The sequence below is a fragment of the Phycomyces blakesleeanus genome (assembly GCF_001638985.1).
Source record: "Phycomyces blakesleeanus NRRL 1555(-) unplaced genomic scaffold PHYBLscaffold_2, whole genome shotgun sequence".
Classification (NCBI taxonomy): Eukaryota; Fungi; Mucoromycota; class Mucoromycetes; order Mucorales; family Phycomycetaceae; genus Phycomyces; species Phycomyces blakesleeanus.
The window spans coordinates 1948412-1975851 of record NW_017265135.1 but is presented as its reverse complement, the minus strand read 5'-3'; the positions used below and the strand labels follow the sequence as shown (position 1 = coordinate 1975851).

Sequence of the window (27440 nt, the reverse complement as noted above, 5' to 3'; positions counted from 1 at the left end):
AGGGATACACTTATATTTTGGCTAGTATCACATACTCTTCAGTATCCTTCAATCCGTTGAGTTCTTTGAGGAGCTGTCTTCCCATGGACATAATAATATTATCGTCTTCGTCGTATTCATATTCTTCTTGGATTTCTTTGGCATTATAAAACTAGAGAGTTGCACGGGAGTAAATTCGCACATAATTAAATTGTAAGCCAACCCAAGGTAATAGACAAGAGTGAAAAAAAAATATTTCAATTATACTCTAGTTTGCGGCATATCAATCTTAACTATACATTCTACATTTATATAAAATACCTTTTCCTCCTTTCTCAATCTTTTACGTTCTCTATAGTCTTTATCTACAGCACCATGTCGCTTTGGTCTTCCTTCCATCGCTATCAAATCGTTTTTTTAAGTATTTTTTTTGTTTGTTTGTTTGTTATTTGTAAAACAATAAGCTACTAATTAGCAAATAAGAATATTAGTCATACAGTACACTAGAATTATTTAAATTTCCAAAAGAAATTTAAAGGTGTAATGATCTATACAATTTTAAAACAAGGTCTATTTTACTGCTGCAAATTAAAGATTATAATGAACACGCGGGTTGGATGATTGTGGTGATTAATCAGCCTTCTTAGGTTCGCTTTTCGTAAAAATAGTCGTCTTTGAATTCATTTACAGGTATGATGTACATTCTGACATGTTTTAAAAATAATAATAAAAAGGCATTCTCACCAATTTGCTGGTACTTTAATGGGTATTCTTAAAGGGTAGTCAAACACGTATTGATAGAGAAGTCCAATATATTACTGAGTTTAAAATTATAGGCGAGAGCAAAAGGGAGGGACTGCCAATGACAATTCAATTTATTCATTCATAGTAGATTTCTGGAGAGGTCCAAGTATCATAATCTTCGGCTATCTCAGGATTACCAAACACTCGCAAAGCCATAATTCTTAGTCTATAATAGCCAGCCTTTAGACGGCCATATCTTGGATTTCTAGGATTTACAGAAGGATTAAAAGTCTCTCCGGGAATCCTACGCTGAATGATACCATTCCAATAAATAATATAATTGTCAGCAGAATTGCTTGGATCGTTTCTTGCTGTAAACATATTAATTCCATCAGGAACAAGACCATAGACAATATTCGGATCGCTTGTACTGACGACCATAACGGCTACAAGAGGAGATGCCTCGATCATTTTGGCAACTATGGCAACAGGTTGATCGGCTTTGGCGGTCTGAGATGAAATATAGGGCGAAGTTTGATTGATATTAAGTACTGGGAGGGTATATATATCAGTAGTTAGACCGGCATAAGGTATATACTGATTGAGGTTTTTGTTGTCGCTTTGGATTACAATAAAGCCAGAGTAGATAGTCGGAGGAAGATATGCGGGTAATGGCGGTAAGGAGATATGTATAATCAAATCCGCCTTTTCTTTGGCAGGAATCTCAAGATATTCTACAGGGAAATTAACAAAAGCTTCAACTTCATGATTTTTTAGTAAAATGGGATTGGCCAACGGGAAAGGGTTGCCCGGTGAATAATTATTTCCATAGCCTTGTGCAGCACCTGCTGGCATGTGGGAGAATCTGTATATTACTGGCTTTGTATCATAATTCTTAATTGTAATGGTGTATAAATTATCGGTTCCACGTTTGTTCTTGTCATTTAGCCGGATTTGTTCTGGGAAGATGAGAGTAGTGGCACCTAACATCTTCTCAATGTTAATCAGTCCACCACCCTGGCGTGCGATCGTCTCGGGGGTATTGGTCTTGAACATGTTATAAGGACTGCCGTTATTGATTACAATGGTTCGAATGCTATCTGTGTTGATTTCACCAAGGCCTTTGTATGACTCATGAAGCAAAGCGACTATTCCAGAAGCATAAGGGCAGGCCATACTTGTTCCGCTACAAAACACAATGAGTTGACTGGGTTTGATTACTATATTCACAAAGTTATTACTTTTTACCTCATAGTGGTATAACCTCCCATAGTCAATGGGTACCTATACAAAATTTGAGTTAAAATGCCTTTGATCCTTTCAAAACATACGTCGAGAAAATATCGCCACCAGGAGCGCTAATGTCTGGTTTAATGCTCAAATCAGGGCCCAACCCCCATGAGCTAAATGGACTAATTGTGTCTGGTTTTGGTCAATAAAAGTATACGTATTAGTATTTATACATATTAAGATATACAGGCTTATACAGCTTACTTGCTCTCTTGACAGGTATAACGATATTTCCTTTCGGAAAATCTGTTGTGTATCCGGGATTAACATTGAGAAAGTCCCACAAATACTCAGCATCATCAATAGCTACTCCACCAAAAGGAATGCTAATTTGTTTGTTCGCTGTCCTAGGGATTATAGCATCTATTGACGTCGTATAAATCAAAACAGCTGCAGCACCTGCTCTTTGGGCATTAAGAATCTAATAAAATTAAGGTGTGAGAGAATGCATGAATAGAGATAATAAAGTAAAAATTGCAAATTACCTTTATGTCCAAGTTGCAGCCACCTGCAGCAATTACTACGACCTTTTTATCCAAGTTGAATAACTGTGAACAGCCGTCGCGGTTATCTAAGAACCTTTTAGAAGCAAAAACGAGCTCAGAGTGTAAAAGGTTGAATGAATCGGCCATAGGAGTTACATACTCTAATAACAAAAAAATATTAAAAGCAAATTCATAGCAAATAAACAACCAATTATCTTACGAAGCTTAGTATTTTTTAGTGCAAACACATGAGCAAGTATATGTGTGTTATGTATACTTGCAATAGATAATACATGTTTACCCAATGCTGGTACATTGACTTTAAAAAATCCTTGATCACCTTCATTACCGGCAGAAGCCAATACAGTAACACCCTGAAGTGCAATCATATCGGCCATTATTGCAACCGGAGACTCAGGCCATCCCATATCTCCAATTGAAAGATTGATTATGTCCATTCCATCGGTAAATGCTTTCTCCAGAGCCTTCATAATAACATCATCTGTAGTACTACCCGTACACCCAAAGATCTTGTAAGCTCCCAATGTAACTGCATGAGTGTATGAAAGAGTTAGTGTTAATCAAAAATGAAATAGCGATCAGAGGCTACCTTTTGGTGCTATTCCTGTAAAATTCTTAGCAACGTCGTTGGCTCCAATTATACCTGTCAAAATGATAAATTTGGGTGTGTTTTTTTTTAAAAGTCTGTTTATGTTCTTACCAGCTACGTGAGTACCATGACCATTACACACATCTCGCGGATAGTTGTTTGGACTTAAATTATTTTCTCCATTGTAGTTATTTCCTACAAAATCGTATCCGTAGGCAACTTTGCATCCTTTTCCATAACACCCTCCCAAAGCGGGATGGAGAAAATCAATGCCTAATAATAAACATTATCACAATGTTTATCATTTGAATAATAAGTTGTCATTTTAAAAGACGTATTATACACTTACCACTATCAATAACACCGATCTTGATTCCCTCTCCTTCAAATCTTTTTTGTATAGTCTCTAATAAATACACACTCTGTATTTTAAGCATTTTCTAAAACTTACCCAAATATTTCCCTGACTCTAGTTACGCCAGTAGTTCCATAAGTATCGAACAGGTCTGTGGTTGGATTTCCATAAGTAGGCGGATAAATGTCCGGAATGGGAATACTAGACTGATAGGATACAAAGATAGATAATACTTTTGTTTTTTAAAAAAAAAGAGAAGAAGTTTGGCTTTTCATGATATTAACTACACTTACAACTGGCCATATACGTTTAATATTCTCCCCATTTGTGAAATATCGCATTGCATCTTTTTCAGAGTCGAATTTAACAGATACAGCATTCATTAACATGTATTCCTGGCGTACTATATGGCTGATGTTGTAGGTCTTGAGATCTTCATAAAAGTTTAGGCGACGTTCCTGAAAGAGTTCTCTGCGACTATCCGCATTCTTTGGTTCACTAAACTCAATTACATAGGAATTTTTTATAATTCGGTTTCCCGTAAAGGCTAACGCCAAGGTTATATTTGTACAGATTAAAAGGGATATAAAAAAATGCATACAAGGAGAAGTTTATCGCAATAAAGAGTACCAAAATTCTAAAGGTAACAATCTTATATAGCAACTATTATAAAGTAGAAAATAATGGTAAATTCTCGATGAATTCAGACAGGATACAGACTAGCCAGCATTGCGAAATATATACATATATATTAGCTCATTGCAAAGTATTATAGAAAAGCTGATTGAAATGAAAACAAGTTTGTCATACCAGAAATACATGACTGGTATGGTGGTATGCATCTAGTATACTATTGGAACCAGAAGGTATTACTACGAAATAAAAGAGATAGTCAAGGAGGGTCAACAACATAAAACACTCTGTGTAAAATCATACTTTCTGTAAGCTATTAGACTCTACTCGCATTCATAATACAAGATATTTTCTTTCTACTTCATAAGGTATGCGCTGTATGTATTTTGATAAATACAAGAGCGTTGAATAGAATTGACGCTTAACTAGTTTATAGAACCCTAGAGATTTTTTTATCAATTTTTATTTATTTATTATATATTTTCTTGACATTTTATTTAATCAGTTGGAAACTCGTATATATATATATATATATATATATATTCTGATAACCAATGATCTCTCAACTACAAATATATCATTTCTATAAATATATGGGCATTATCTATCTTTGTAATTGAATTTTTGGCATTCGATTTAATGTTAATCAATTAATATACTACTATGGGAAATAAGTGGTGATTTTGATGGTGATTTTGAAAAATACCATAGGCATTCTCGAAAATATTCATTGGAATCAGCACTCATTTTCCATAGTGTACATATATATTCTATCAAGTTTTATTTTTATTTTTATTTTACTTACCAAACACTTTGTCTATCACCCCTACCAACATCTATTTGAGAGTAGTAAAGTAATTGAGATTATACCACACTTTTGAGTGATATTATTTTATAATACTATTGGAAATTATGTAAGGATAAATCTAAAATAAATCTCATTTTTCTTTAAGTGGTTTATAAGATACCTAAAAAAAACAGATTTGATTTATGTTACAATAGAAAAAATGGAATGCTCTTATTTTTAAATACAAACATAAGCTTGAAAACAATATTTGAACTGATTATTACCTTTTATTATTATTACAAGTTTAAAAAAGACTTGTAAACAATACCTTGTTTATATAATATTCTTAAAGACAATTCAATGTTCAGGATTTTGAACTTTACAAAATTTTATATTTCACTCATGATTTCTCAATTCTGTCATATAATATCTAAACTCACTAATTTTCTTGGTATTTTATTCTTATAAACTAGAATTTTCTGGAGTTAATTAATCAAAATCCATTTCTTTAGCCCCTTATTTATCATAAGATGGAGTGTAGATACCAGAATTCCTTGGATCATTTCAAGGTATTGTTTATAAAGTATTTGTAATCACCACTAATATTTTTCTTATCTAGTAAGAATTTGACCCATCCTTATATCTAATGGGTGGATCAAGCAAAGATTCTTTACTGAGGTGTTCATATCATTGATAAACAGTTCCACTACCACTTATCAAATAACTGAAAAAAATAAGGAATTTTTAACTTATTTACTGCTATATAACTACCTGTTTTACTGTAAAAACCTACATCCGTATTTCTCTCCCTATCTCTCAATCGTTTATAATATTTATATGTAAGAGACTACCAAAATTCGCAGAGATTACACAGCCAAGATCAAGTTTCCTTTGTCCAGAAATTTCGTTGAACAATCGACGCCTTCGTTCGATGTGAAAACGCAAAGAAAACATTAACAGTAGCGTAAAAGAGGAGTAACTGAGAAGTAAATTAAAAAAAATTGCCCTTATTCCAATCTTTCATGGATTTACTTTTATATTTTTAGTGACAAGTTATTATTACTACAACTATTATTTAATGTTCATTGAAAGTAAGGAAACCATTTCATATAAATTAATTTAAGTATCAGACATTCAGGTACGACGACCAGCCTTTATATTTAAAAGTGATATAATACTCTTCCAATTTGAATTCAACGGTACTTTAGCTAGTTAATGTATTATTTGTTCAAGCCTTATAACATTAAAGTATATCGTATTCTCCCTAAAATAATAAGTATCTTTTCTACTCTTCAACCCTGTCTTGAACTATAGAGAGTGAATATCTAATCTTTTGCAGTGAATTTTGAGTAATAATCCTTTGTCTTGTTTTCATATAACTCCTGTGTACATTCAGGTAATTCATCCTGGTAGCTACCTACACACAAAGACATTTGTTAAATAAAACATACTTTCAATTTTCTCGCTAATCTCCTAAAGAAAAAACGCTCACCTGGTGAGCCTGAATAGACTGAGAATGAAGGGACAACTGTGTTAGGTGGTATTACTGTGTTATCAGTAATACAACAACAGTCCTTAATCATAGCAAATCGACCCTAAAATCTCATGTTTATTATTTAAAAAAATAGATCTACGTTTCTTTTTATATCTTTATACTCACAATGATACAGTTCTTTCCTATAGTCACATAGGATCCTATTGTAGCAGCTTCAATAATGCTCCCCTCGCCAATAGTGACATGGTCTCCGATTTTCATAGGATAATAACTAAAAACACTGTAGTATCCAAAGTTTGTAAATATTAAGTATGTAACATCATTAGTCAAATACCCTTTATATGTCTTATAAGGAGGACGGATAATAGAACCCTGTGCAAGTAGACAATAGCGACCAATAGCTATCACAACTGCATGTCCACCTCCTGTTCTTCGTAGATCACCACGAATGACACAATCAGTCTGGATGATCGTCTGTATAGTGGCTTTTTTCTTAGCTTATAGTACGTGTTGGTACATCTTTATTTCTAAATGCTCACCTTGCCACCTAGGATGATATTTTGACTTCCACAAATGACTGATTTTCGGCTTACTTTATTGCCAGTGTCCTAATCTTTCGTTCGTTTGCGTCTCTGATTATTGTCATCTTTCTTCATGCAGAACAATTTTAACTTACAGTCTCAATGTATTCTGCTCGATTATAATGCGTAATTGCTGTTTCCATGTCGAATGATGGTTGAGATGAGTTTATATATAAATACAGGTAAAAAGTGACTTTGGCAGGAACAGAGTCAACTGAGTAAGGGATGAATGAGAGATAAAATCGCAGTGACACAGGATCTTCTTCCTGCGACGTTATTCTACTGAATATGGTTGCTAAAGATTCTAGCAGTACATAGACCATAAAATCACATAATATAAATTGTTTATTAAATATTGTATAATTTACAAAGGAACATGGTATGGTAGGCTACACGCAAAAAACCAACAACACATTTTTCCAGTCTATTCCTCCATGCGTTTCTTCAAGCTATGAGGATCATAGCCGTGAACACCAAGATCATTTCTTGTTTCCGAAGGATCATCGAGTGTCTGCCTCAAGTAAAAGCTCTAAAGCACCACATGCATACCCTTGGTAAGCACCACATCTTCTCTCTTAAATAAATAAAGATATATTTGACTTACCAAAAACCCGTCTTTATTCAACCAACCTTTTGCGTTGCTTTCAAACATCTGACCCATTTGGCGTAAGAAAGCCGCTGGTGGGTGAGATCCATTAGTTGTAAAAATAAAGCTATCTAATTCTTTAGGATTAAGAGCACTGTCATTGTCTTTATCGAAAGTGTCAAAAATCTCGAGGAGAACTTCTGTCAAGGCAGGTGAAAGAGAGTCTTTATCCAGCAACGGAGGTTCATATTCATCTCCTTTATAGCCAGATAATATGTTTTCGATCTCTTCTTCCAAATCTAATAAAAAAAATAGATATATGATGGGTGATATTTTAGAAAATATACGACGACTTTATCAAAATGACCTACCATCAATAGGCTCGAAATCTGGATCTGCTGCACGTCCCATCTGTAACAGTATCATTGCTTCTTCAAGCTGGTTGAGTACAAAGAGGATAAACCCAAGTATGTAATAGCAACCAGAATGGCCAGGGAAAATATCTAAATACACAGAATAAGTATATTTATGATAAATTATCTTATATACGGATGACTTACCAAGAATACGTATCATTTTGGAAGCTACCTGACTTAAAACCTGAATATCCCCATCATTCTGAAATGTTTTGAGATATGCCTGTGCCTCTGTATACTCTTTATCTGCTTGATCCATCAACTCGTCATTATTGGTCTCATCGATAGATGCATTCTTAGTAATGTAATAAGTGTGCCAGTTTTCAGGTTCCTTTCCAAACTTTTGTTTCAAGTCATCACCAAGGTCAAGTCCAGTGGAGGTGGTGAAAATTGTGTAAACGTGAAAAAGATTTCCAAAGTCATGCACAGTCTTCCTGTACAGAATAATAATAATATATAAAATAAGAATATATAAAATAACCAAAGCATAAAATACTTACGCTTTCCACAGCGTATTGTTAGAGAAGATGTAATAGAGTTCCTTCGAGGCTAGAGACAATGAGAATATATCCCGAGGATCTAGCAAATAAGCCAATTGTTGGAGGACAATGTCAGGGAACTTTTCTATTGAGGCAACCATGGCAATTGTTTCGGTTAAATGACCTAAATATCATGCGATGCTTGACCTCTCATTTTTCTAGCAGCTGTCTTTCACTGGTGGCTTAGACGATACCCCATTAATACAGTGGCCATGGTGCACAAGCAGAATAGCCACTAATGCATCCTGTACATATTGCAGATCATAAAAAGGTTGTCAAAATATACTTTAAGCCCACACAATTTACAGCAATATTTGCATTTAGCTGTATAAAGTCATTAATGATTTTCAGAGCAAATATTTACAAGTGTTTAACACTAAACCTGTCAATCAAATGACAGTTGTCCAGTACTGCTATTTATGTACAGCAAGTGATATATTTTCTTATGTTATTTTGGAAATATCTTATACATTCGACCATTTTTTTTCTATCACTGAGAATTTATATAAGCTTATACTGTTTATGTGCTAAAACCCCTTGTCCATGCACAATATAAACATAATTGTCGTCATGGTTGTCAACGAGTGTGTAAAGTGATCATTGAATGTCAGTTTAAATCGCTGGGATTTTCAGATAGAGCCCGTGCAACCTTAAGATTAGCGTCACAGAACCGTGTTCTCATGTGTTTCCCTTTCTTTCAAAGCTCTCCATCATGTCTGAATTCCATTCACTTGCACATCTCATCAAGAGACTTGAGGTTGCCACTACCCGCCTCGAAGACCTTGCTCTGTCAGCTTCATCAGCTTCAGCTGTCTCTTCTACTTCACCCACAAACACCCCTCCTCCTCCATCGGCACCTGCCGTAGTCCAACCTACAGGAGTATCTGAAGTACCAGTAGTAATCGAGAAGCAGGATGAAGCCATCAATGCTGCTCTCCAGAAATATCTTGCTCTTTCAGCTGAGATTGGTGAACCAATTTCAAAACAGGTAGATGAGAAAAAAGAAAAAAAAAACTAGGAGCGTTAAACTGACTTTTCTTCTATAGGCAACTTTAGTCGCCAGTGCGATCCAAGCTGAAAGAGACATTCTCCGTATCTCTACATTGGCACAGAAGCCCGTGATGAGCACCACTATTTTTGGAAAACTTATTGATCCTCTTCAAACCTTGCTTACAGAGGTTGTTAATATTAAGGAAAAGAACCGAGGCAGTGCCATGTTCAACCACCTGAGCACAGTTGCCGAGGGTATTCCTGCCCTGGGATGGTTCACATGTGTAAGTTCAATACAATCATGCTGCTATTCAGCACAAGTGGTTAAATTTATGGTGTACTTTAGGAACCAGCGCCTTCTCCTTTTATCCGTGATATGAAAGACGCTGCTCAATTTTACGCTAACCGCGTCGCCAAAGAGTGGAAGGAAAAGTGAGTAAAGGCACAATGAATTGGAGATAACTAAAATACTTTTGAGCAGAGATCCCAAGCATGTCGAATGGTCACAAGCTTTCCTTACTGTTCTTGATAATCTCGGACGCTTCGTCAAGGAAAACTACCCAACTGGTTTGCCATGGAATCCCAAGGGAGAAAACCTTGAAACTTATATGAGCCAGAACAACACTTCTACCGCAAGTGCCCCAGCACCTACCACACCCGCACCTGCTGCTGGAGGTCCTCCCCCCCCCCCTCCTCCTCCTCCTCCCGCAGTTCTCGAAGAATATGAAGCGGGCAAGCCCACAGGTGCTGCTGCTGTATTTGCAGAGATTAACAAGGGCACAAGTGTGACAGCTGGTCTGCGCAAGGTAGACAAGAGCCAGATGACTCACAAGAACCCTTCGCTACGCGCAGGAAGCAGCATAGATGCAGGAAGCAACAAGAAGCAGGCTCCTCCTACACCATCTAAACCAAACAAATATATTCTCAAGAAGCCTGCAAGAACTACACTTGAAGCCAACAAGTGGGTTGTCGAAAATCACGAGAATAACAACACAATTGTTATTGAGGATACCGCGATTAACCAGGCCGTCTATATCTTTGGCTGCAAGAACTCTACCATTCGTATCAAGGGCAAGGTCAATGCTGTCACCATGGGTAAGTTAGAAATAGGAGGGGGGTTTGAAAAAACAAACTAGTAAATATCGTTATTAAGTACAAGGATATTAATAAATATTGGATCATAATGAAATAGATTCGTGTGTCAAATGCGGTATTGCCATTGATTCAACCGTTTCAACTGTCGATCTCGTTAACTGCAAGTCCTTTGCTCTTCAGGTCTTCCATGTCACACCTACAATTGCTGTTGATAAGTGTGATAGTGGTGAGATCTACTTATCTAAGGAATGCTTAGGTGTAGAGATTCTTTCCGCAAAGTCTAGTTCTCTTAATGTTCTTGTTCCTGAAGATATTGAAGCTGAGGACAGCGAAATGAAAGAGCTTTTTGTTCCTGAGCAGCTCAAGACAACTATTGTCGATGGAAAACTTGTTACCACATTGATTGAGCATGCATAATACTGCTTGCGATGGCCTTCTTTTTTGACATAAAATAATAAATATATCTTTCCACTTTAATCCTATCATCCTGTCCAGAATATGCAACACTCAGCAGTGTAGAACAAGAATCCTAAGTAATAAAATTCCTAGTCACAGTCGGTAATCCAGTCAAAGTCCTCTCCATGCTTGGAAAGAAGTTCGAGGAGGACGATCCCATGAATAGCACCGATGAATTACGTAAAGAGGCTGTTCAGATATCACCTCATCTCGAACAAAAAGTATTGAACATCCTCAAAGTGGAGAATCCTCTTGATTCACCTGATTTTGACCCAACAGAATACATTAACCGTCTGTTTCCTAATGGTAAGCCAGTATCATCTTGTCTGCATGATTCCATAACCATAATTCGCCTTCTAGAGCAATCCCTTGCTTCAATTGACACAGTAGTAGAAAAGCTCCAACGAAAAATATCTGGAACAGGACGGGATGCTGAACAACTAACCAATGCACAGTCGGAGCTAGGGAGTACTGGGGCAGAAGAGTTGGGAAAGGCGAAGGAGTCGATAAAGGTAAAGTCTAGTTACTGGGAAACTTGTCTGGATATAAGATCAAAACAAAAAGATAGATATAATAAGTGAATGCATGACCTTAGGAATTATTTCAAAAGACACAAGACATAAAAATGAAAGCCGCACAATCGGAGGCCATGGTTCAAGATATCACACAGGATGTAAAATCTCTTGATTATGCCAAGCGCCACCTTATTCATTCTGTTACTGCATTAAAACGCCTGCAGATGCTTGGTAAGAAACATGTACATATGATATCACTTTTACTTAAGATACTTGACTTATAGTTACCGCCGTGGACCAGCTTGAGATCATGTCGCGTAACAAGCAATATAAAGAAAGCGCCCAGCTCTTAGAGGTACAACTATGGTAGACAATTCAATTTGGCTCATATACAACTCTTTTTCAAAGGCAGTAATTCAGTTGATGCAACACTTCAAGTCTTACAAAAGCGTTCCCCAAATTTCTGAACTTTCTGACCGGATCACAAAGTTGCAAAAGCATCTCGAGGCTTGTGTCTTGCATGAGTTTGATGAAGGGTAACTATAAATAGTACTAATGAAATAAAGTTCCTGGAATACTTACCTTGGGTATTTTGGCAGATTTAATAATGATGGTGTTGTTGTCGGACAGCCATGGGTACTCCATGATGCATGTCTTGTGGCGACTACCTTGGGAAATGATACAAAGTAAGATGTTATAAAAGTAGTTGGATTTCACCTTATGCTCACACAGACACCTCTTGTAGAGAAAATATCCTAAAGAAATATATCTCTCTTCAACTTGCTAACTATCGACAGATATTCCGACCTTCTGAAGAGGTAAGTTGGAAACAATAGAGCATGTAACGAGAGCTATACTAAATTGTAGCATATTTAAGGTATCGCAACTGGATAACATTTCACGGAGATATGCTTTTCTTAAGCGTATTTTAAAAGTATGCGATGAAACTCATGGAGAGATATTCCCAGTATCATGGTGTGCGAGTGGACGTATTTGTGAAAAATTCTGCGCTTATACAAGGTACCGCTAAGAGCTAATTGTCTTGTACATTAACAGACTTTACCCAAAATATAGATCTGACCTGGAGCTTGTTTTATCATCGTCCTCTCAAATCGATGTTAAGGAGCTACTAAAGGCATTGCAGTTAACTATAGAATTTGAAGGACAATTGTCAAAAAGATACGAAAAACATGCAAGTGAGGGATTGCTAGAGAATTGTATGAAGCATATCTCATTTTTTTTTACCAAATAGGTCAAATATGTAGATGGAAAAAAAGAACCCGTCCTTCGTTTCGAAAAAACAATATCATCTGCCTTCATCCCATACCTTTGGGTGTATATTAATGCTGAAGACAGGTAAAGTGTGGAGTTGGTAAAGGATCTCTGTGTGCAAGTACTTATAACTGTATTACGGTGTTTAGAACATTGAGCAACATGATCGATTCTTATATTCAGTCAGATAAAGCTGCGGAAGATGATTCTAATATGGTGGTATTACCATCTAGCACTGACCTGTTTTACTTTTATCGCGAAACATTAGTTCAATGTGCAAAGTTTTCTACTGGAAAGGCTTTTTGGGATCTGTGCCAGCTATTCTCAAAGCATTTGCATTCGTATTGTAGCAAGGTTATCCTAGAGAATTATAGTCTGTGAGTCTTTATTCACCTTTTTTCTGGTAATTATCACACTAACTTATTTTGAACAATAAAGAAACAACAAGAAGGCCGTGACATTAGAGCATTTTCGGTTCGTAAGTTTGGCGCTCAATACTGCAGACTACTGCTGTATGACAACGGCACAGGCAAGTCATTTTCTTATTTGCTTATCACGATAGTTGTTTAACACGATTTACTACAGCTAGAAGAAAAATTAAAAGAAACCATTGACCCAGAATATATTGACGATGTGAATCTGAAGGATGTTCAAGATGCATTCATGAGGTGCGTTGTTATAGTATGTAAATGGTACTCACCGTAATCACTAATGTATATATATGCCCACAGTGCCGTATCAGCATCTATTGATAACATTACACGAAGCTTGGAGATAAGCTGTGACGTGCAGCTTCAACAGATGGCGCGCTTGCAATGGGGGACTATGGATACTGTGGGCGATCAATCAGATTATGTTAGTCAGTTACAAGATACTATCAAACGTTATGCGACCATTGTTGGAAAGACGATTGCAAATAAGCGTTATTTCCGGACATTCAGTGATCGTTTTGTAGAGTAAGTATTGAGTTTCCAAGACTTTTTTCTTTAAAAAAAACAAGTGGATCTAATGTGTGTTGACCGATTTTGCAGAGCTTTTATGGCTAAATATATCTCAAATATTTTCAAATGTAAACCCATATCAGAGATTGGTGCTGAACAAGTAAGAAATATAGCTGAATATATTGAAAGGAATACTCTAAATTTATTTTTATTCTAGATGCTGCTTGATACCCACACTATCAAAACCGTTTTAATGGACATACCATTTATGAGACCTGAAGGATCTATGACCGCACCCACGTCGTAGGTTTTGACTTTTATTTACGTGTTGGGAAAATATCATTGAACTCATTTGATTCTGTAGATATGTGAAACTTGTCAATCGAGGTATATCAAAAGCCGAGACGATTTTGAAGACAATTATGACTCCAGTGGATCCCCCTGAAGGCTATGTAGACAACTACATATTCTTAATAGGAGACGGACATACAGGAAACTTTGCGCGCTTGCTTGATTTGAAAGTAAATGAAATGCATTATTATGTGTACACATTCAGATACTAAATTGATTATATAGGGCTTGAAAAAGGTAGAACAAGGTCCATTGATTGATGTATTCCACAAGAAAGCAGCCAAGAACAAAGAGTTAAAAGACAACTCTGGAATACTACCTCCTATCGAGTTGAATACCCAGCAATCGACTTCAAATTTACCTAACGCAATCACAACTTCGTTCTCTACCATCGCCACATCTGCGTCTAACTTTAGCCCAAATCCCTTACAGCAGTTCAGCAGAAGCACTTTGACGTCTCCTACTACGAATTCACAGTTGTTTTCGGACGGAACTTCTTCTAATCCAAGTAGCAAAACTGGGCGCCTGAATGAAAACTTTAGAAAATTAGTTATGACTGGTATGGCCTTCCGCAAGGATCTTCAAGATCGAAGAGAGCAACACCACAGTAAAGAAAATAACACCGGCCAATAAAACATATTGAATAAACGAGAATAAAATTTAGGTGTTTATTATAACAAATATCTATCTAGCACATGTTATGTGTAAAAAAAATATGCTAGTGCTTTAAAATTAATAGGTTTTTTTTTTGGTAAAAACTAACAGACTTTATAAAATTATTGCTCAGTTTTTCGAGTGAGGTATATGGATAATTACTTACCATTGCATGTGTGTGAGTTTGAAATTTTTGCCCAAAAATGAAACGATCATTGTGTGCGGTAGAGGGTTTCACCAGCTCTGGATGCTTGACTGTTGGATGTATTGGTAGTTTAAGCACTATCCAACAATAACCAATATCAAAAAAAAACTATCGAGTATCATTAATATCTCTTGGTTGATATGTTTTATCTCATATACGACAAAATTCATATGTACAATACGCTTGATTAGAATGCTCATAAATATAGTGCCCATACCCAAATTCCCCACAAGTAAGTTAGAACTGTCTAATTTGGTATTAAGGTAGCTACTCTTACATAGATTGATTATGCTTTATTTTTTACTTTGATTTTCTATGAACCTTGCCATCAATTGTACATAAAGTACAAAATTTTATAAATTTTGACCAAGTCACGACATCTAGAGTATCGAGCAATTTTTTTTGGATGTCTGGATGCTCAGTTTTCATCTTTTGAAGACTCGTCACAACCAATCATTTTTCGAATTAAAATACCACTGCATCCAACAGCCAAGCATCCAGAGCTGGTGAAACCCCTAGTGGTTCCGGTACTAGTTTTTATCTAGTGTCGCACGGTCCCTTTAGGTTTTACATAAAAATGGATGGCGATTGATCTGTCACGTGACAAATCTAAGTACTTTCAGTTTTCTGCTGACTAACTTTTGAAGTTTGCTTATTCACTTAACCTGAACTTTCAACTTTTCTGATTACCATGACCCCAACCCAACTATTTGAAGCAGCTGCAGAAGGCAATCTTGACTTTATCAGAAAACACAAAGAACATTATAGAGACAAAAATGAACGCGGTTGGACTGTCCTTCACTTCGCTGCCAGGTACGGTCAGCTCGAGGTAGCCACCTTTTTATCTTCTCAGGCTGGCTGTGACATTTTGGCCGTTAATAACGAAGGAAAGACCGCTGCAGACGTAGCAGAGTTCTGGGGCCATGATAAAGTTTCCAAGGTTCTTAAGCCTCCTACTCCATCTGTTTCTAACACACAAATACTGGAAAAAGATACAAGTGACTCCAACAATACACTCGTATCTAATTTCTCGCAGAATATCACAAACTTTTTTGCTGGAAGCTTTTTAAACAGGTGAAATAAAAATAAAGATAAGAAGACTCTTTAGAAAAGAATTAAGTAGTAAAGGAAATCAGTAAAGACTTACTTTACTTTAATCCTATTTAGACTCAGTCGGTACCGCAACGATTATTCTATTCTTCAACGTCTCGCACACTCGCCACAATCCAAGTTTATTCTTTTCTCGAAATTAAATCCTTTATTTGATAAGAGCAATGACAATTCGGTTTATCTGGCAAGCTATTCTGAAGTAGCATCGCTTGTGGATATGATATACGGAGAGAATAAGAATATCGAGAAGGCAGTATCTAAAGATGAGCCAATACTTGTTTTTCTGGGTGTCGATGAGCGGAATGCCAAAGGAGAGGAAGGTGTTGCGTACTGGGCATTAGATGTAACTCCAAGGGGCAAATGCCAAGAATCTCTTGAAGATCTTACAAAAGGCAAGGGCGAATAATAGCATGCATACCAAGTGGAAGAAGACTTTTGGTTATTAATTATTTGATATACATACATATATCTTGATTTTCATAGAGTTCGAATCTAGAGGGTTAGATTTCGCGCCTACCTTGCCGAAAGCATTTAAAATAGACATGAGACTAGCTTCAGTACTCGCTCAGGCACGAGCTATGGGTATGTGAAGTGTACCAAAAGTATACAAAGTCTTATTTAACATGAATTGGTAGTGGATTGGAATAAACGTAACGCTTTTTGTCCTGGATGTGGCAGAGTAACTGCATCTGCAGAAGGTGGACATAAACGTGTTTGTCCAGTTCCCAAAGAAGATGAGTCGTGCATCAGTCACAATGGAGGTGTGCACAACTTTACATATCCACGAACAGGTAGGCTCATATAGCTCGATACGATATCACATCATACTTAATAAATGTTCTTAGATCCTGTGATTATTGTCTGTATTGTTCATCCAACTGAAGATAAGATATTACTTGGCCGCCAAAAAAGCTGGCCAGGCAAGATGTTTTCGTGTATTGCAGGTAAGAAAAACCAGTAAAAATATATAAGTATAGTGTATTAATCTTATATTTATAGGATTTGTGGAAGCTGGAGAATCGATTGAAGAGGCTGTACGTCGTGAAGCTATTGAAGAGACGGGTATAGTTGTAGACCGTGTATCTTATCACAGTAGCCAACCTTGGGTAAGTCTTTAGGTTCTAGATTCTTAATGCTGTGAAAAACTCGCTTATATTTGAAAAACAGCCATTTCCCAATTCTTTGATGTTTGGGTTTATCGCTGAAGCGGTAACCACAGATATTAAACTTGAGGACAAGGAGCTTGAAAGCGCTGTTTGGTTTACACGTAGTGAGGTTTTAGCATCTCTCAAAGGAAACAAGGATAGTCCATTTGCTATGCCTGCTGCAAATGCCATTGCTTATAAATTAGTGAAAACCTGGGCGTTTGAGTGGAGTAGAGTGATTTCTGCTAAAATCTAATAATTTATTATACTACTATACATGTATTATTAACACGTAATATATATATATATATATATATATATATCTCATATCCAACCTCTTAATAATCATAATATCTGAACGTGGAAAAAAAACAATGCTTATATACTTAGAGCATGTCCAACAGCCACTTTTATCTCGTATTAAGACTTTTAGTTAAAAGCTATACTTCCAACAGTTCAATTTATTTTATTTTATGAAAAAAGATGAATTTAACTGCTGGGAAATGTGACTTTTATTTTAGCTAAAGTGGAGGTGTTTGGCTTTAGATAAAATAAAAGCTGGCTGACTGCTGAAGATGCTCTTACTACTTCTGTTGCAGATCTTCCTAATTCTTAAAGTTGATTTATTTATTTTTCCTTCCAAAAACTGCTATATTTTGAGCTCAATTAAGATCAATAATGAAAAAAAAATTGGGTACAATAAAATGCTCAAAACTTTTTACTAGTTCCGTATAGATTTTTAACTTTTCTATATAATTGATATCCGTTTTTATTTTTGCCTAAAATTTACTCTTTTGGTATGCGAAACATTAATGAAAACAATGTGCCTCGATCATACACACACTGTATTTTATCGGCTATTTGGATTTTTGCATAATCTTTATCAGTTACATCTCTTTTACTGAGCTTATTTACTTTTTCGTTTTGTTTATTTTGTATATTTTTTTTGGTCGCTTATGACATGGTAGAGGCGTGATTTCCTTGTATGAACTGACATTGAATAAGGGTAAAAATGACTTGTGGCAATGAAAAAAATATTGTGGACTTTTGTAAAACCAAACTCAAAAGAGAGCAAATACTGGATAAAGAAGTACTGGCACCAAAAACTTCAGATTATTGGGACCGAGACTTGTGCAGTGATTTTCAAAGAGTATTTTGCTGTTGCCGTTGTAAAATGTGTGATTTTATTTTTTTTAATAATGTGTATGGAAGATATCAGCGCCAAGTGTTAGTTAAATAGAGGATGTGGGTCTTGAAAGTCTTTAGTCAACCATCCCGCTAATCGATAATACTCAGCTGTATATGTTCGTTAAAACTAATCTTTGTGTCAATGACCTCCGATTTTCTCTATTTTCATAAATATATTAGGAATATATGATTTATTGTACAGCCTGGTAATGTTTGGAAAATGCATGACTAGTCCTAATTTGCTTTGCTGCATTAGGTGAATGATATCAAAGTTCACGTTACAAAATCCTCATGTCATGGCTTCTGCAACAGATTCCTTTCGAACTTAGTTTACAAGGCATATAAAAGTAGGCCTTATTTCACAGATATTACCGTTGCATGATCTTATAAAGTACATCTGCCCTTCTTAATCGTGTCATGAGTAAATAGCGCTTTAGTATTTCAAGGTGTTGTGACACTTTCAACGCCACTTTCTAGCTGCTGAGCTGCACTTCGTCTTGGGACCCTTAATTGTGCCATGGTGCTTCATAACTGTTAAACTTCTGGTATGTTTAGAGTAAAAAGACCAAGGCTTGGGGCAGAATTCAACATTTAATTCAGTGTGTAGCTAACCTCTACTTTAAATATATGCTACATCTATATCAGTAACGTTGACTTTCTGCTAGAAAGTTGAGTCACCGTACACAGTAAACAAAGCAAGGCTCCGACATGAATCACTCAAGGGCATTCTCATCCTGCGGGGTTTATCTTAAAATAGCGTGTGCGCTGTTACATTATGACTGCTTCACATCATTCAAGAATCCATATTTAAGTACTTGGCACACTGACTGCGCCCTAGTTCATTATTTTCTTCCTCTTTGGCACCACTTCTTCCAAAATGTCACACCCCGACCATATGTACAACAACCCTCAATCCGCTGGTGGTCCCCCACAACATAGGTCAAAGGGTAACTATAATATACATGCGATTTATCTGTACAGGAGACACGTATCAAATTATAAGTACCAGGAGAACTAGAGACTGATATATTCTTGGACGTTCGTAGGTCAACCTCAAGTTCCACCACCTGGTGCTGACCTCCAGCTGTGGGGCTGGTTCAAGGCTGTCGATACCGATAGCTCCGGTGTTCTTACTGTAGATGAGTTGCAGCGCGCGCTTATTAACGGTGACTGGAGCCCCTTCAACATCGAGACAGTTCGTACAATGGTGAATATGTTTGATTCTGGTAAGTTGATAAATATATGATATATACATATCCGCTTATAATACTTTGGTTCTAACCTCTTTTTGCAGATAACACTGGAACTATCGACTTTCAAGAATTCACAGGTTTATGGAAGTATATCGAAGACTGGAAGAGATGCTTCCAGGCTTTTGATCTCGATGGCTCCGGCAGTATTGATCGTAATGAGATGACCAACGCGCTGCGCTCGTTTGGATACAACGTCTCTGGCCAGTTTGTCAATACTCTTATCCAAAAGTTCGATCGTTTCGGTGAGTATTTCTTTAATTATTTTTCGTTTTACTTTTAAATACAAGTGAGAGAGATAGTTATATATATAAAGGCTTAAAATAAAGTGAGAAAGGCAATATGTATAATGTAATGAAAAAATGAACCATAATTTACACTAATAGGTACCAAATCTACTACAGGCCATGGCAATGTTACATTTGATAACTTTGTTCAAGCATGCGTTACTGTAAAGACACTGACAGACTCATTTCGTACTTTTGATACCGACAATGATGGTTGGATTCAAATCAACTATGGCCAGGTAAGGAAATGAGGGTATTAGTTTTATGTGTATTTTTTTATACATATTAACGGGTGTCTCTAGTTCTTGGACCTTGTCATGCGTCAACATGCTTAAGCCGGTTTCGTACATGTAAACCATATATTAAAACAAAAATCAAACAAAAAAAGCTTGAAAATTCCCATCTGTTTTGCATGGCTTGAGAAAAATAAATATATATCCATTTAATAAACATACTTTATATGCCTACTATCACGTTTTCTTTCTTTTCATTTCTTTTTGAAAACGCCTGTAATGTTAAAATTGACCAAATTAATAATAAAATAAACTATTTCTGCTTAGTCTGTATTAATTTGCTGTCAAACAGTAATTCAACCGAGCACATCGGATATACTTTCCGTGTAAATACAACCCATAATTAATCGTAACTAGCAAGAAAATCCGTGAAACAAGAAAAACTCTTCTCACCCATGTGTAAAACCCGTTGAACTTAAACCCCATTCTTTAAAGAACTATAGACAAAGACGGTTGATATTTTAAAAAGAGAACCCAGAACTCTCATCCTTTCTTTACTTTCCACTACCTTTCTGAAGAATGGAGGTCGTGCAAGTCCAGCCAAGGGATACCTATTTTCATTATGTCTATGTTTCCACCGAAGGAACAACAATTCATTGGTCTTTTACTACCCAGAAAAACAATATTTCATTCGGTCTTTATCGAATAAATAACCAGGCACAAGTATCATTCGGGGCCAACAATAAAGAACAGTGTCAGAAACTATCCCGTGATTCTTATTTTTTAGATCTTAACGAAGTAGATTACAATCACGGTAACTAATCATCACTCATCATAATAACTTTACGGATGCTCATGCGCATAACATAGACGGATTGTATTCACCTGATCATGATGATCGGGCAAGGAGTCAAGAGCATACTTCCATAAATGAAAATTACTTAGCATCAACCGCAGCCAGCTCTCAAAATTCCCCAAGCAGCCACCAAAACGGCCATGGAAGAACACGTGCAAAATCAGTAGCGTCTGTTAAGCTTAAAGAGCGCGGACTAGAAGAAATTATCCCAATTAATGATATGCAGTCAAGCAGAGCAAAAATTGAAGGCTCATATAAAGTAGCTGATCCAGGAAACTATGTACTAGTTTTCGGTAAAGCCTATAGAGTGTAAACTATCAAAAGAAAAATCTTATACTTACTAAAAATGCTTATTTATGGTAGACAACACGTTTTCAAGAACAACACCCAAGATATTAACGTTTTCAGTAAACCTTATGGAAGATACTTCCCCGATTTTGCCTGCCCCTCAGCAACCGCACATTTCAGGATGGTTACTAAAAAAGAAACGGAGACGTATGCAAGGTAAATAACACAATAATTGGTAGAATAATATATCCCTGATCAAGGAAAATTTGGTTTAATTTCGTATCCTCAGGCTGGGCGAAACGTTGGTTCTCATTGTCTTCTTCTGGAGTACTGTCATACTCAATTGACAAAGACAGCATAATCCGGGGTTCGATTCAAGTTATGGCTTCCATAGTCTCGAATAACGAATCGCAGCGTTTGATACATATAGACTCTGGCACAGCATTATATCATCTTAAAACATCGAGCACGGAGGAGCACAGTAGCTGGGTGAATGCGCTGAAAGTTTACGACATTACTGCAAATGAGAGTAAAAAATCCATTTTGAATAGAAGTGGGATTACAGCAGTGAAAGCATCTGTACCTACCAAAAGCATTGATGACTGGATAGAATGTGGATTGAAAGACTCTATTCGTCTGAGCAATGAGGCCTACAAGATGACAAGCATACTACAAGAGCTGAAGAAACAATTAGATGGAAAAACAAACAAAGCTGACTATTCTGAAGAATTGAAGATGTCAATCGAAAAATTAATGTCTCAACATAAGTTGGTAACTAATGGAATTCGTGAGCAGGAAGAACAATGGCAGAGTACCCAAAATACACTCCACTCTTTACCCGCCACAAACCCTCGAAATCCACTCAATTTACTTAATTCTTCCAAAGCCTCCACTGTAAGATCACTTGTCGAGCATAATGAGGCAGGTAGTAGTATGGGAAGAATTCAGAGGCTTCTTGAGGAATCGTCTAAGCAATCACAGCTGTCGCTTTATTCTGAAGAGTTTTTTGATGCGGAAGATTTTGTTCTAAGCACAGAGGAAGATTATCTTGAAGCAGGGGAGGAAAATGATAATATATCTGAAGGAGACAGTAGCGATGACGAGGGTAAGCAACTTTTTATTTTTGTGATCTTTAAGCAGTTTTATAAATACCGTATATAATGTAAACTCTCATACGTAGACGGGCATGATATTGTGTCTCTTGAACAATCTTTTAATTTGGACAATTCTGGATCTTGCCAACGCCGTAGCAAACTACCATCACCATCCATCGCAGACATTGGATCGGCACTATCAGTCTTCAGAAAGAATGTCGGAAAGGATCTTTCAACAATTGCTATGCCAGTAAGCATGAATGAGCCCATCAACTTCTTACAAAAAGCATGTGAGGATATGGAATACTCTGATCTCCTAGACAAAGCATCCACACTTTCTGATTCCATGGAAAGATTGATGTATGTGGCTTTATTCGCCATATCAGGCTATTCTTCCTCCCAGTATCGCACCGAGAGAAAGGTATTATTTACGCGATCTTATATCACAAAATGTAACTAACAATTCTCTTGAATCATAAATAGCCTTTTAACCCTATGATGACAGAAACATATGAATCCATCCGACCCGACAAAGGCTTCAGATTCATGTCTGAGAAAGTGTCCCACAATCCACTGATAATAGCAGTAGGTTAAATTTGGCACTATATAATCTACACAGACTTTTAAATGGCTGTAATGGTTTATCTTTACAAGACACACACAGAATCTAGAAACTACACCCATTGGCAATGCTCAAAAATTAAGAGCAAATTCTGGGGAAGATCTATGGAATTCATAACCGAAGGAACTTTTCATGTTACGCTTACTGGACACTATGACCATTTTACCTATTCAAAACCATCAAGTTGGTTACGGAATATGATGGCCGGCGAGAAATACCTGGAACACGCAGGAGAAATGAAAATCGTTAACCAGACAACAAAAGAGTATGCCGTCATATCGTTCAAAGAAGGCACTGGAGGTGGCATTTTTGGTGCACCAACAAATCGAAATGATGTAATTGCAACATTTTTTGACGCCGACAACATCAAGTGTAGACGTGTCGTAGGCAAATGGAGTGAAAAATTGGCAGAAGAACTTGAGATGAACAAGCGAAAACTTTCTGTATTATGGGCAGCAAGCCCACAAACTATAGAGGACTTTGAGAAATACTACGGATTCAATAAGTTTACTGTTGAATTAAATGAGATTACATCCATAGAAGATGGTCGAATCCCTAAAACAGATACTCGTTTGCGTCCTGATCAATGCCTTTATGAGCAAGGTAAACCCTGGATAAAAGTATTACTGAAATCTTATTTTTCTAACATTGAATAAATACTTAGGTTTTGTAGAACAAGCTGATATTGAGAAGCAGCGGATAGAGCAAAAACAGCGTGATCGCCGCAAAAATATGGAAGCAAATAAGATTCCCTGGGAATCACGCTGGTTTAAGCTTCAACAAGACGCTTTTGTAGATCCTGCATTTGTTGATTCCCCGGGTACTCAAGACTCGATTGGTCATTCGTGGCAATTCACTGGAGACTATTGGGCTATCCGTGAGTCAGGAAAATGGCCGAGTGACATTCCAGATCTATGGTGAACTTGATAGATTAATGTTCAAACAAATAGATGCCAATATTTGATGATGGTCGATATATATCTTTTATTGGATTTCTTTAATATATATAAGTCAAACATACTATTCTGTCAATTTATATATATTTTAATGTCAAAACACCAAAGTATATAGTTTATTAATTACTTGAAAATAAAAATCAATAACATTATTTGTTTTTATCATATAGAGCCTATTATATATTGCATTCCAAAGTGTATGTTTATTTAAATCGTCTTTATAATATATCAATAGAAGGAAACAGTATAATAATGTTTTGCTTTATATAGCATGTATACATTGACTGCCAAGTTTTTTACTTTCCATTAAGTTTTTTGATTTTATATTTATTTAATAATCTTATAAATTTATTAAAGCTACAAATTAGATCTATGCTCAAGTATTAATAATTACATTTTCCCGTAAACGTTTCTTAAGTATTTACCGTGAACCTATCGGGCATAACAACAGGGGCAACAAGAGACCAAAGGTAGATTATATGGCAAATCCAACCCGACACTATTTTGACCCAGACAGCAGTATAACTTTGTCCAATACGGACAAGATCCCCCTGATCTTGGCTTGGCAAAGTTGCGTCTTCCATAGTAATTGTATTCCTAAGTGTGTATATATATTAGTATTCTGATTTTAAATATCAAAAAATTTGAGGTGATGGGTTACCAGTTTGTAAGTACCATGGCAATGTACATTGCTGCAATTGCGAACACAAAATGAAAGAAAGAATAGCTGTATACTGCACCGAATCTTTCATCATCTCTGTCATCGATACCATCATCGTCATCGTCCTCTTCATCATCAAGAACTGACCGAGGCAAAGCACTAATAGCTGGTTTTAGTGATTGTTTCCTTTTGTATATGCCCACATATATAACTTACCCACTCTCAACTGCAGCAACTAAATGTTGACGAGTTGATCCCTGTACGCTCATACGCTGAGCACCAAGCTCAACCTGATTTGGCATCAGAGGAACAGCACTTTCAGTATCCAAAGGCTCGTAGTTATTGTTTGTACGTCTGCTGTTGTTAATAAATGCACCATCTTGTGTAGCCGCTCGGCTGGTAGAATAAGCAACTGCCAAGAAAGTAAATACTGCACCGAGAACAATTGAGGTGGTCTGTGTTCCATGTGACCGTCTCAGAGGATTGCATTCTTTATCGTTAGGCTCGTTAGCAACTGCGGACAAGACAACATATGTACAGTAAATGACCACAATTGAGGCTTGCGATAGTCCAGATCTCGGGTTTGCTTCTTGTATAGCCGGGGAGATGCAGAGAAGAGTAACCAGAGCACACAGAATCAGGTTAAGGGTAACGAAAAATTGGTTCAGAGAGCATCCATTCGTAGCGAAGAAGCCATACATAATTCCCGTCAAAGTAATGGCGCCAGCAAACATAAGCAATGTGCCGCCTACAAGTATATACAGTGAAGTACAATGAAACAACCTTTAAATGAATAACTCTTTATATATTTATATATATATCTTTAATGTTTTATCTTACCGATTAGAATATACTTCCATTTGTTAGAGTCTGTCATTTCATAGTTCTCCATGCATCTTTCTGTCCAGCTGTGAGCAAAGTCGACCAGTAGAACTAGGCCAAACAGAATGAAAAGTGCGGCTCCAATTAATGCGAAATAGTTTCCCCATGCCATGAAGAATCCACTTGGAATGAAAAATGAAACAACCAAGAGAGCAATCCAGCCTAATATCTTCGGACCCCACCAGCTTAAATAGCCAATATTCAATACATAATTATTTAATGGAAGTTTCGATTAAACATACCCATTCTGAATTGCCGCACGTTTTGACCGACTGTCGTTAACACCTAGTAATAAGAGACCAAGAATAGCATGAAAAAGGACCAAGGCAAAGCAAACTCGGTGAACCTGCAGGAAATAATAATATTGTTGTTGAGTACATATTGTCCGACCAAATATCCAATATGCCTTATATCTTAAAGTAAAAAGTTACATACAGCAATAATTCCATAGCATCTTCCTTCTGCACAATCGAGCTTCATGTAATCCAATGTTAAATGTTGCAACTTTTTAATTGCCCAGTTGGAAAGCATGAGCCATGCAAGCTATTGACAATGAATTAGCAAAAACGACTCGATTTGTAGTATAATTATCTTTATCAAATAATTGTATACTTGCGATGGAATTCATCAAGAATATGATCTATTCAATGAAATTAGATTAGTTGATTTATTTATGTATTGCAATGTTAAATCGTAAAATTAAATCTTACAGCATATCCTATTCTTGTGGCAATGGAGTTGTTACAGTTGCAGCTAAAGAATTGCGATAAGCAAGTGTTTGAGAGAAAAGCTTTCTGCAATTCCTAACCTTTTGAATGCAAGCGAGCATGCTGCGGCAGAGAAGCAGCTAGCTACCCAAGACCCAATTGTCCCAAGCGCTGGTAAGGCAATGCAACTTAATGCGGCACCCATAATGTGTAGATTGTAGTAAAGATGTTTCTTTGCTTTTCAAAAAAAAAAAAGTGAAACATGCACTGACCTCTCAAGTGCCAGAATCTTGAATCGCTTCTCCGGTGACTGCCGTGTGGTCACCTTTTTTTTTGTTGGAAGTTGGTAATTCAATTCATATTATAAGAATTCTGGTGCATTTTATCTACAAAGAATCTCCAAACATGAATACTTGTCTTCTGCTTTAATATTTTGGCTCTAAACTACTAAATAAGAGATAAAAGTGCACAGGGTGTTTATAGTTCTAACATCAATAATGCATCTGGTTAAAGTTTGGGTATTTTGTATGAATAATAACATGTTAATTTCAAGTTATAGTGTATTATGGATTCTCTAAAGATACTCTGAAGATACTAAGGAATCCTTGGGTATGTTTACTAGGCTTATAGAATGGTTTGGATAGCTCATTTGATACTCGACTACCGTTGTTCCCTTGGTTTTCCTTATATATATATATATATTGTTACAATTTATCTAATAATTATAACTAGACGTAAAATGCTTTTTTTTTGGCTTAAAATACACCCACCCACCCACCCACATATATATTATTTATTAAAAGTTATTTGATAAATTTATATTTTGTTATACTTGCTGCAAAAAATCTATTAGTAAAATATTTTACGCACATGTATTATTTGTCCCACCAAGTATCATCTTTAATTTCTACAAAGGGAAACGCTTTGATCGTTTACTAGAAGCGCAGACAAATGTATACATATTGTCTATTATTTACTTTTATATCATTTACGAGACAATTGATCCGAATTTCCAAAGAAAATTGACTGAAATCTAGATTTAGGTACACATGGAGTGAAAGTACTAGTAATAGTACCCTTTCCTTCACCTCTACTTATTTATTGTCAACTCAACCAAGGCATATATATGATATGTATCTCAATCTAAGTGCCAGATAAAATTATGCCAACCCTACCAACTTT

General features: G+C 36.3%; 9 protein-coding genes across 9 annotated transcripts; 5 read left to right on the top strand and 4 right to left on the bottom strand.

The window, feature by feature from the left end:
• Positions 1 to 858: 858 nt before the first annotated feature.
• On the bottom strand, positions 859 to 4932 carry PHYBLDRAFT_162756 (hypothetical protein; the record flags this gene model as incomplete). Its single annotated transcript, XM_018434686.1, has 12 exons — positions 859 to 1909; positions 1972 to 2007; positions 2055 to 2145; positions 2218 to 2434; positions 2499 to 2659; positions 2800 to 3048; positions 3109 to 3162; positions 3220 to 3381; positions 3458 to 3498; positions 3560 to 3669; positions 3757 to 4010; positions 4902 to 4932. The coding sequence occupies 12 exons, from the start codon at positions 4930 to 4932 to the stop codon at positions 859 to 861; spliced, it is 2457 nt and encodes an 818-aa protein (XP_018297739.1).
• Positions 4933 to 6208: 1276 nt separating this feature from the next.
• Positions 6209 to 7102, bottom strand: PHYBLDRAFT_176702 (hypothetical protein; the record flags this gene model as incomplete). The annotated part of the gene is made up of 6 exons (XM_018437813.1): positions 6209 to 6300; positions 6376 to 6478; positions 6544 to 6658; positions 6713 to 6852; positions 6918 to 6986; positions 7055 to 7102. 6 exons carry the CDS (start codon positions 7100 to 7102, stop codon positions 6209 to 6211), a joined length of 567 nt encoding a protein of 188 aa, XP_018297738.1.
• Positions 7103 to 7287: 185 nt separating this feature from the next.
• On the bottom strand, positions 7288 to 8607 carry PHYBLDRAFT_75617 (hypothetical protein). Its single transcript, XM_018443080.1, has 5 exons — positions 8462 to 8607; positions 8106 to 8395; positions 7917 to 8048; positions 7564 to 7844; positions 7288 to 7488 (listed from the first exon to the last, which is right to left on the bottom strand). Exons 1-5 carry the CDS (start codon positions 8599 to 8601, stop codon positions 7384 to 7386), a joined length of 948 nt encoding a protein of 315 aa, XP_018297737.1. The 5' UTR covers positions 8602 to 8607; the 3' UTR covers positions 7288 to 7383.
• A 598-nt stretch (positions 8608 to 9205) lies between these two features.
• On the top strand, positions 9206 to 11069 carry PHYBLDRAFT_157303 (hypothetical protein). The gene is made up of 6 exons (XM_018433595.1): positions 9206 to 9488; positions 9547 to 9774; positions 9837 to 9922; positions 9972 to 10122; positions 10198 to 10585; positions 10683 to 11069. Exons 1-6 carry the CDS (start codon positions 9213 to 9215, stop codon positions 11000 to 11002), a joined length of 1449 nt encoding a protein of 482 aa, XP_018297736.1. The 5' UTR covers positions 9206 to 9212; the 3' UTR covers positions 11003 to 11069.
• Positions 11070 to 11196: 127 nt separating this feature from the next.
• Positions 11197 to 14770, top strand: PHYBLDRAFT_27506 (hypothetical protein; the record flags this gene model as incomplete). The annotated part of the gene is made up of 18 exons (XM_018439914.1): positions 11197 to 11347; positions 11402 to 11553; positions 11637 to 11787; positions 11841 to 11911; positions 11965 to 12092; positions 12156 to 12242; positions 12302 to 12374; positions 12434 to 12576; positions 12631 to 12773; positions 12822 to 12912; positions 12978 to 13205; positions 13267 to 13361; positions 13418 to 13496; positions 13560 to 13784; positions 13860 to 13929; positions 13987 to 14072; positions 14134 to 14290; positions 14346 to 14770. The coding sequence occupies 18 exons, from the start codon at positions 11200 to 11202 to the stop codon at positions 14751 to 14753; spliced, it is 2535 nt and encodes an 844-aa protein (XP_018297735.1). The 3' UTR covers positions 14754 to 14770.
• An 883-nt stretch (positions 14771 to 15653) lies between these two features.
• On the top strand, positions 15654 to 17566 carry PHYBLDRAFT_184868 (hypothetical protein). Its single transcript, XM_018438996.1, has 7 exons — positions 15654 to 16053; positions 16147 to 16481; positions 16573 to 16671; positions 16725 to 16880; positions 16935 to 17033; positions 17089 to 17195; positions 17257 to 17566. The coding sequence occupies exons 1-7, from the start codon at positions 15671 to 15673 to the stop codon at positions 17488 to 17490; spliced, it is 1413 nt and encodes a 470-aa protein (XP_018297734.1). The 5' UTR covers positions 15654 to 15670; the 3' UTR covers positions 17491 to 17566.
• Positions 17567 to 19300: 1734 nt separating this feature from the next.
• Positions 19301 to 20527, top strand: PHYBLDRAFT_157299 (hypothetical protein). The gene is made up of 5 exons (XM_018433594.1): positions 19301 to 19369; positions 19469 to 19648; positions 19717 to 19917; positions 20077 to 20198; positions 20262 to 20527. The coding sequence occupies exons 1-5, from the start codon at positions 19318 to 19320 to the stop codon at positions 20292 to 20294; spliced, it is 588 nt and encodes a 195-aa protein (XP_018297733.1). The 5' UTR covers positions 19301 to 19317; the 3' UTR covers positions 20295 to 20527.
• Positions 20528 to 20686: 159 nt separating this feature from the next.
• PHYBLDRAFT_130103 (hypothetical protein) lies at positions 20687 to 24172 on the top strand. Its single transcript, XM_018429336.1, has 9 exons — positions 20687 to 20946; positions 21063 to 21341; positions 21412 to 21552; positions 21626 to 22242; positions 22297 to 22441; positions 22517 to 22851; positions 22914 to 23015; positions 23085 to 23655; positions 23717 to 24172. The coding sequence occupies exons 1-9, from the start codon at positions 20772 to 20774 to the stop codon at positions 23971 to 23973; spliced, it is 2622 nt and encodes an 873-aa protein (XP_018297732.1). The 5' UTR covers positions 20687 to 20771; the 3' UTR covers positions 23974 to 24172.
• Positions 24173 to 24307: 135 nt separating this feature from the next.
• PHYBLDRAFT_130099 (hypothetical protein) lies at positions 24308 to 26306 on the bottom strand. Its single transcript, XM_018429335.1, has 8 exons — positions 26262 to 26306; positions 25987 to 26094; positions 25794 to 25897; positions 25510 to 25736; positions 24886 to 25417; positions 24670 to 24828; positions 24434 to 24605; positions 24308 to 24378 (listed from the first exon to the last, which is right to left on the bottom strand). The coding sequence occupies exons 2-8, from the start codon at positions 26080 to 26082 to the stop codon at positions 24373 to 24375; spliced, it is 1296 nt and encodes a 431-aa protein (XP_018297731.1). The 5' UTR covers positions 26083 to 26094; positions 26262 to 26306; the 3' UTR covers positions 24308 to 24372.
• Positions 26307 to 27440: the final 1134 nt, after the last annotated feature.

Bases quoted from the DNA above. Each gene is read 5' to 3' on its own strand.
- PHYBLDRAFT_130099 (XM_018429335.1), bottom strand. From the start codon at position 26,082: ATGCTTTCCAACTGGGCAATTAAAAAGTTGCAACATTTAACATTGGAT. The intron at 25,737-25,793 runs GTATGTTTAATC...TGGCTATTTAAG, and splicing joins CGTGCGGCAATTCAGAATGG to CTGGTGGGGTCCGAAGATAT. The intron at 24,606-24,669 runs GTAACCCATCAC...ATACACACTTAG, and splicing joins GCCATGGTACTTACAAACTG to GAATACAATTACTATGGAAG.
- PHYBLDRAFT_75617 (XM_018443080.1), bottom strand. From the start codon at position 8,601: ATGGTTGCCTCAATAGAAAAGTTCCCTGACATTGTCCTCCAACAATTG. The intron at 8,396-8,461 runs GTAAGTATTTTA...TATTCTGTACAG, and splicing joins AACAATACGCTGTGGAAAGC to GAAGACTGTGCATGACTTTG. The intron at 8,049-8,105 runs GTAAGTCATCCG...CTGTGTATTTAG, and splicing joins CAAAATGATACGTATTCTTG to ATATTTTCCCTGGCCATTCT.
- PHYBLDRAFT_184868 (XM_018438996.1), top strand. From the start codon at position 15,671: ATGACCCCAACCCAACTATTTGAAGCAGCTGCAGAAGGCAATCTTGAC. The intron at 17,034-17,088 runs GTAAGAAAAACC...TTATATTTATAG, and splicing joins GATGTTTTCGTGTATTGCAG to GATTTGTGGAAGCTGGAGAA. The intron at 17,196-17,256 runs GTAAGTCTTTAG...TTTGAAAAACAG, and splicing joins ATCACAGTAGCCAACCTTGG to CCATTTCCCAATTCTTTGAT.
- PHYBLDRAFT_157299 (XM_018433594.1), top strand. From the start codon at position 19,318: ATGTACAACAACCCTCAATCCGCTGGTGGTCCCCCACAACATAGGTCA. The intron at 19,370-19,468 runs GTAACTATAATA...GGACGTTCGTAG, and splicing joins CCCACAACATAGGTCAAAGG to GTCAACCTCAAGTTCCACCA. The intron at 20,199-20,261 runs GTAAGGAAATGA...GGGTGTCTCTAG, and splicing joins TTCAAATCAACTATGGCCAG to TTCTTGGACCTTGTCATGCG.
- PHYBLDRAFT_157303 (XM_018433595.1), top strand. From the start codon at position 9,213: ATGTCTGAATTCCATTCACTTGCACATCTCATCAAGAGACTTGAGGTT. The intron at 9,775-9,836 runs GTAAGTTCAATA...GGTGTACTTTAG, and splicing joins CCCTGGGATGGTTCACATGT to GAACCAGCGCCTTCTCCTTT. The intron at 10,123-10,197 runs GCAAGTGCCCCA...CCTCCTCCTCCC, and splicing joins GCCAGAACAACACTTCTACC to GCAGTTCTCGAAGAATATGA.
- PHYBLDRAFT_130103 (XM_018429336.1), top strand. From the start codon at position 20,772: ATGGAGGTCGTGCAAGTCCAGCCAAGGGATACCTATTTTCATTATGTC. The intron at 21,553-21,625 runs GTAAATAACACA...TCGTATCCTCAG, and splicing joins GAAACGGAGACGTATGCAAG to GCTGGGCGAAACGTTGGTTC. The intron at 22,243-22,296 runs GTCGAGCATAAT...AGGCTTCTTGAG, and splicing joins CCTCCACTGTAAGATCACTT to GAATCGTCTAAGCAATCACA.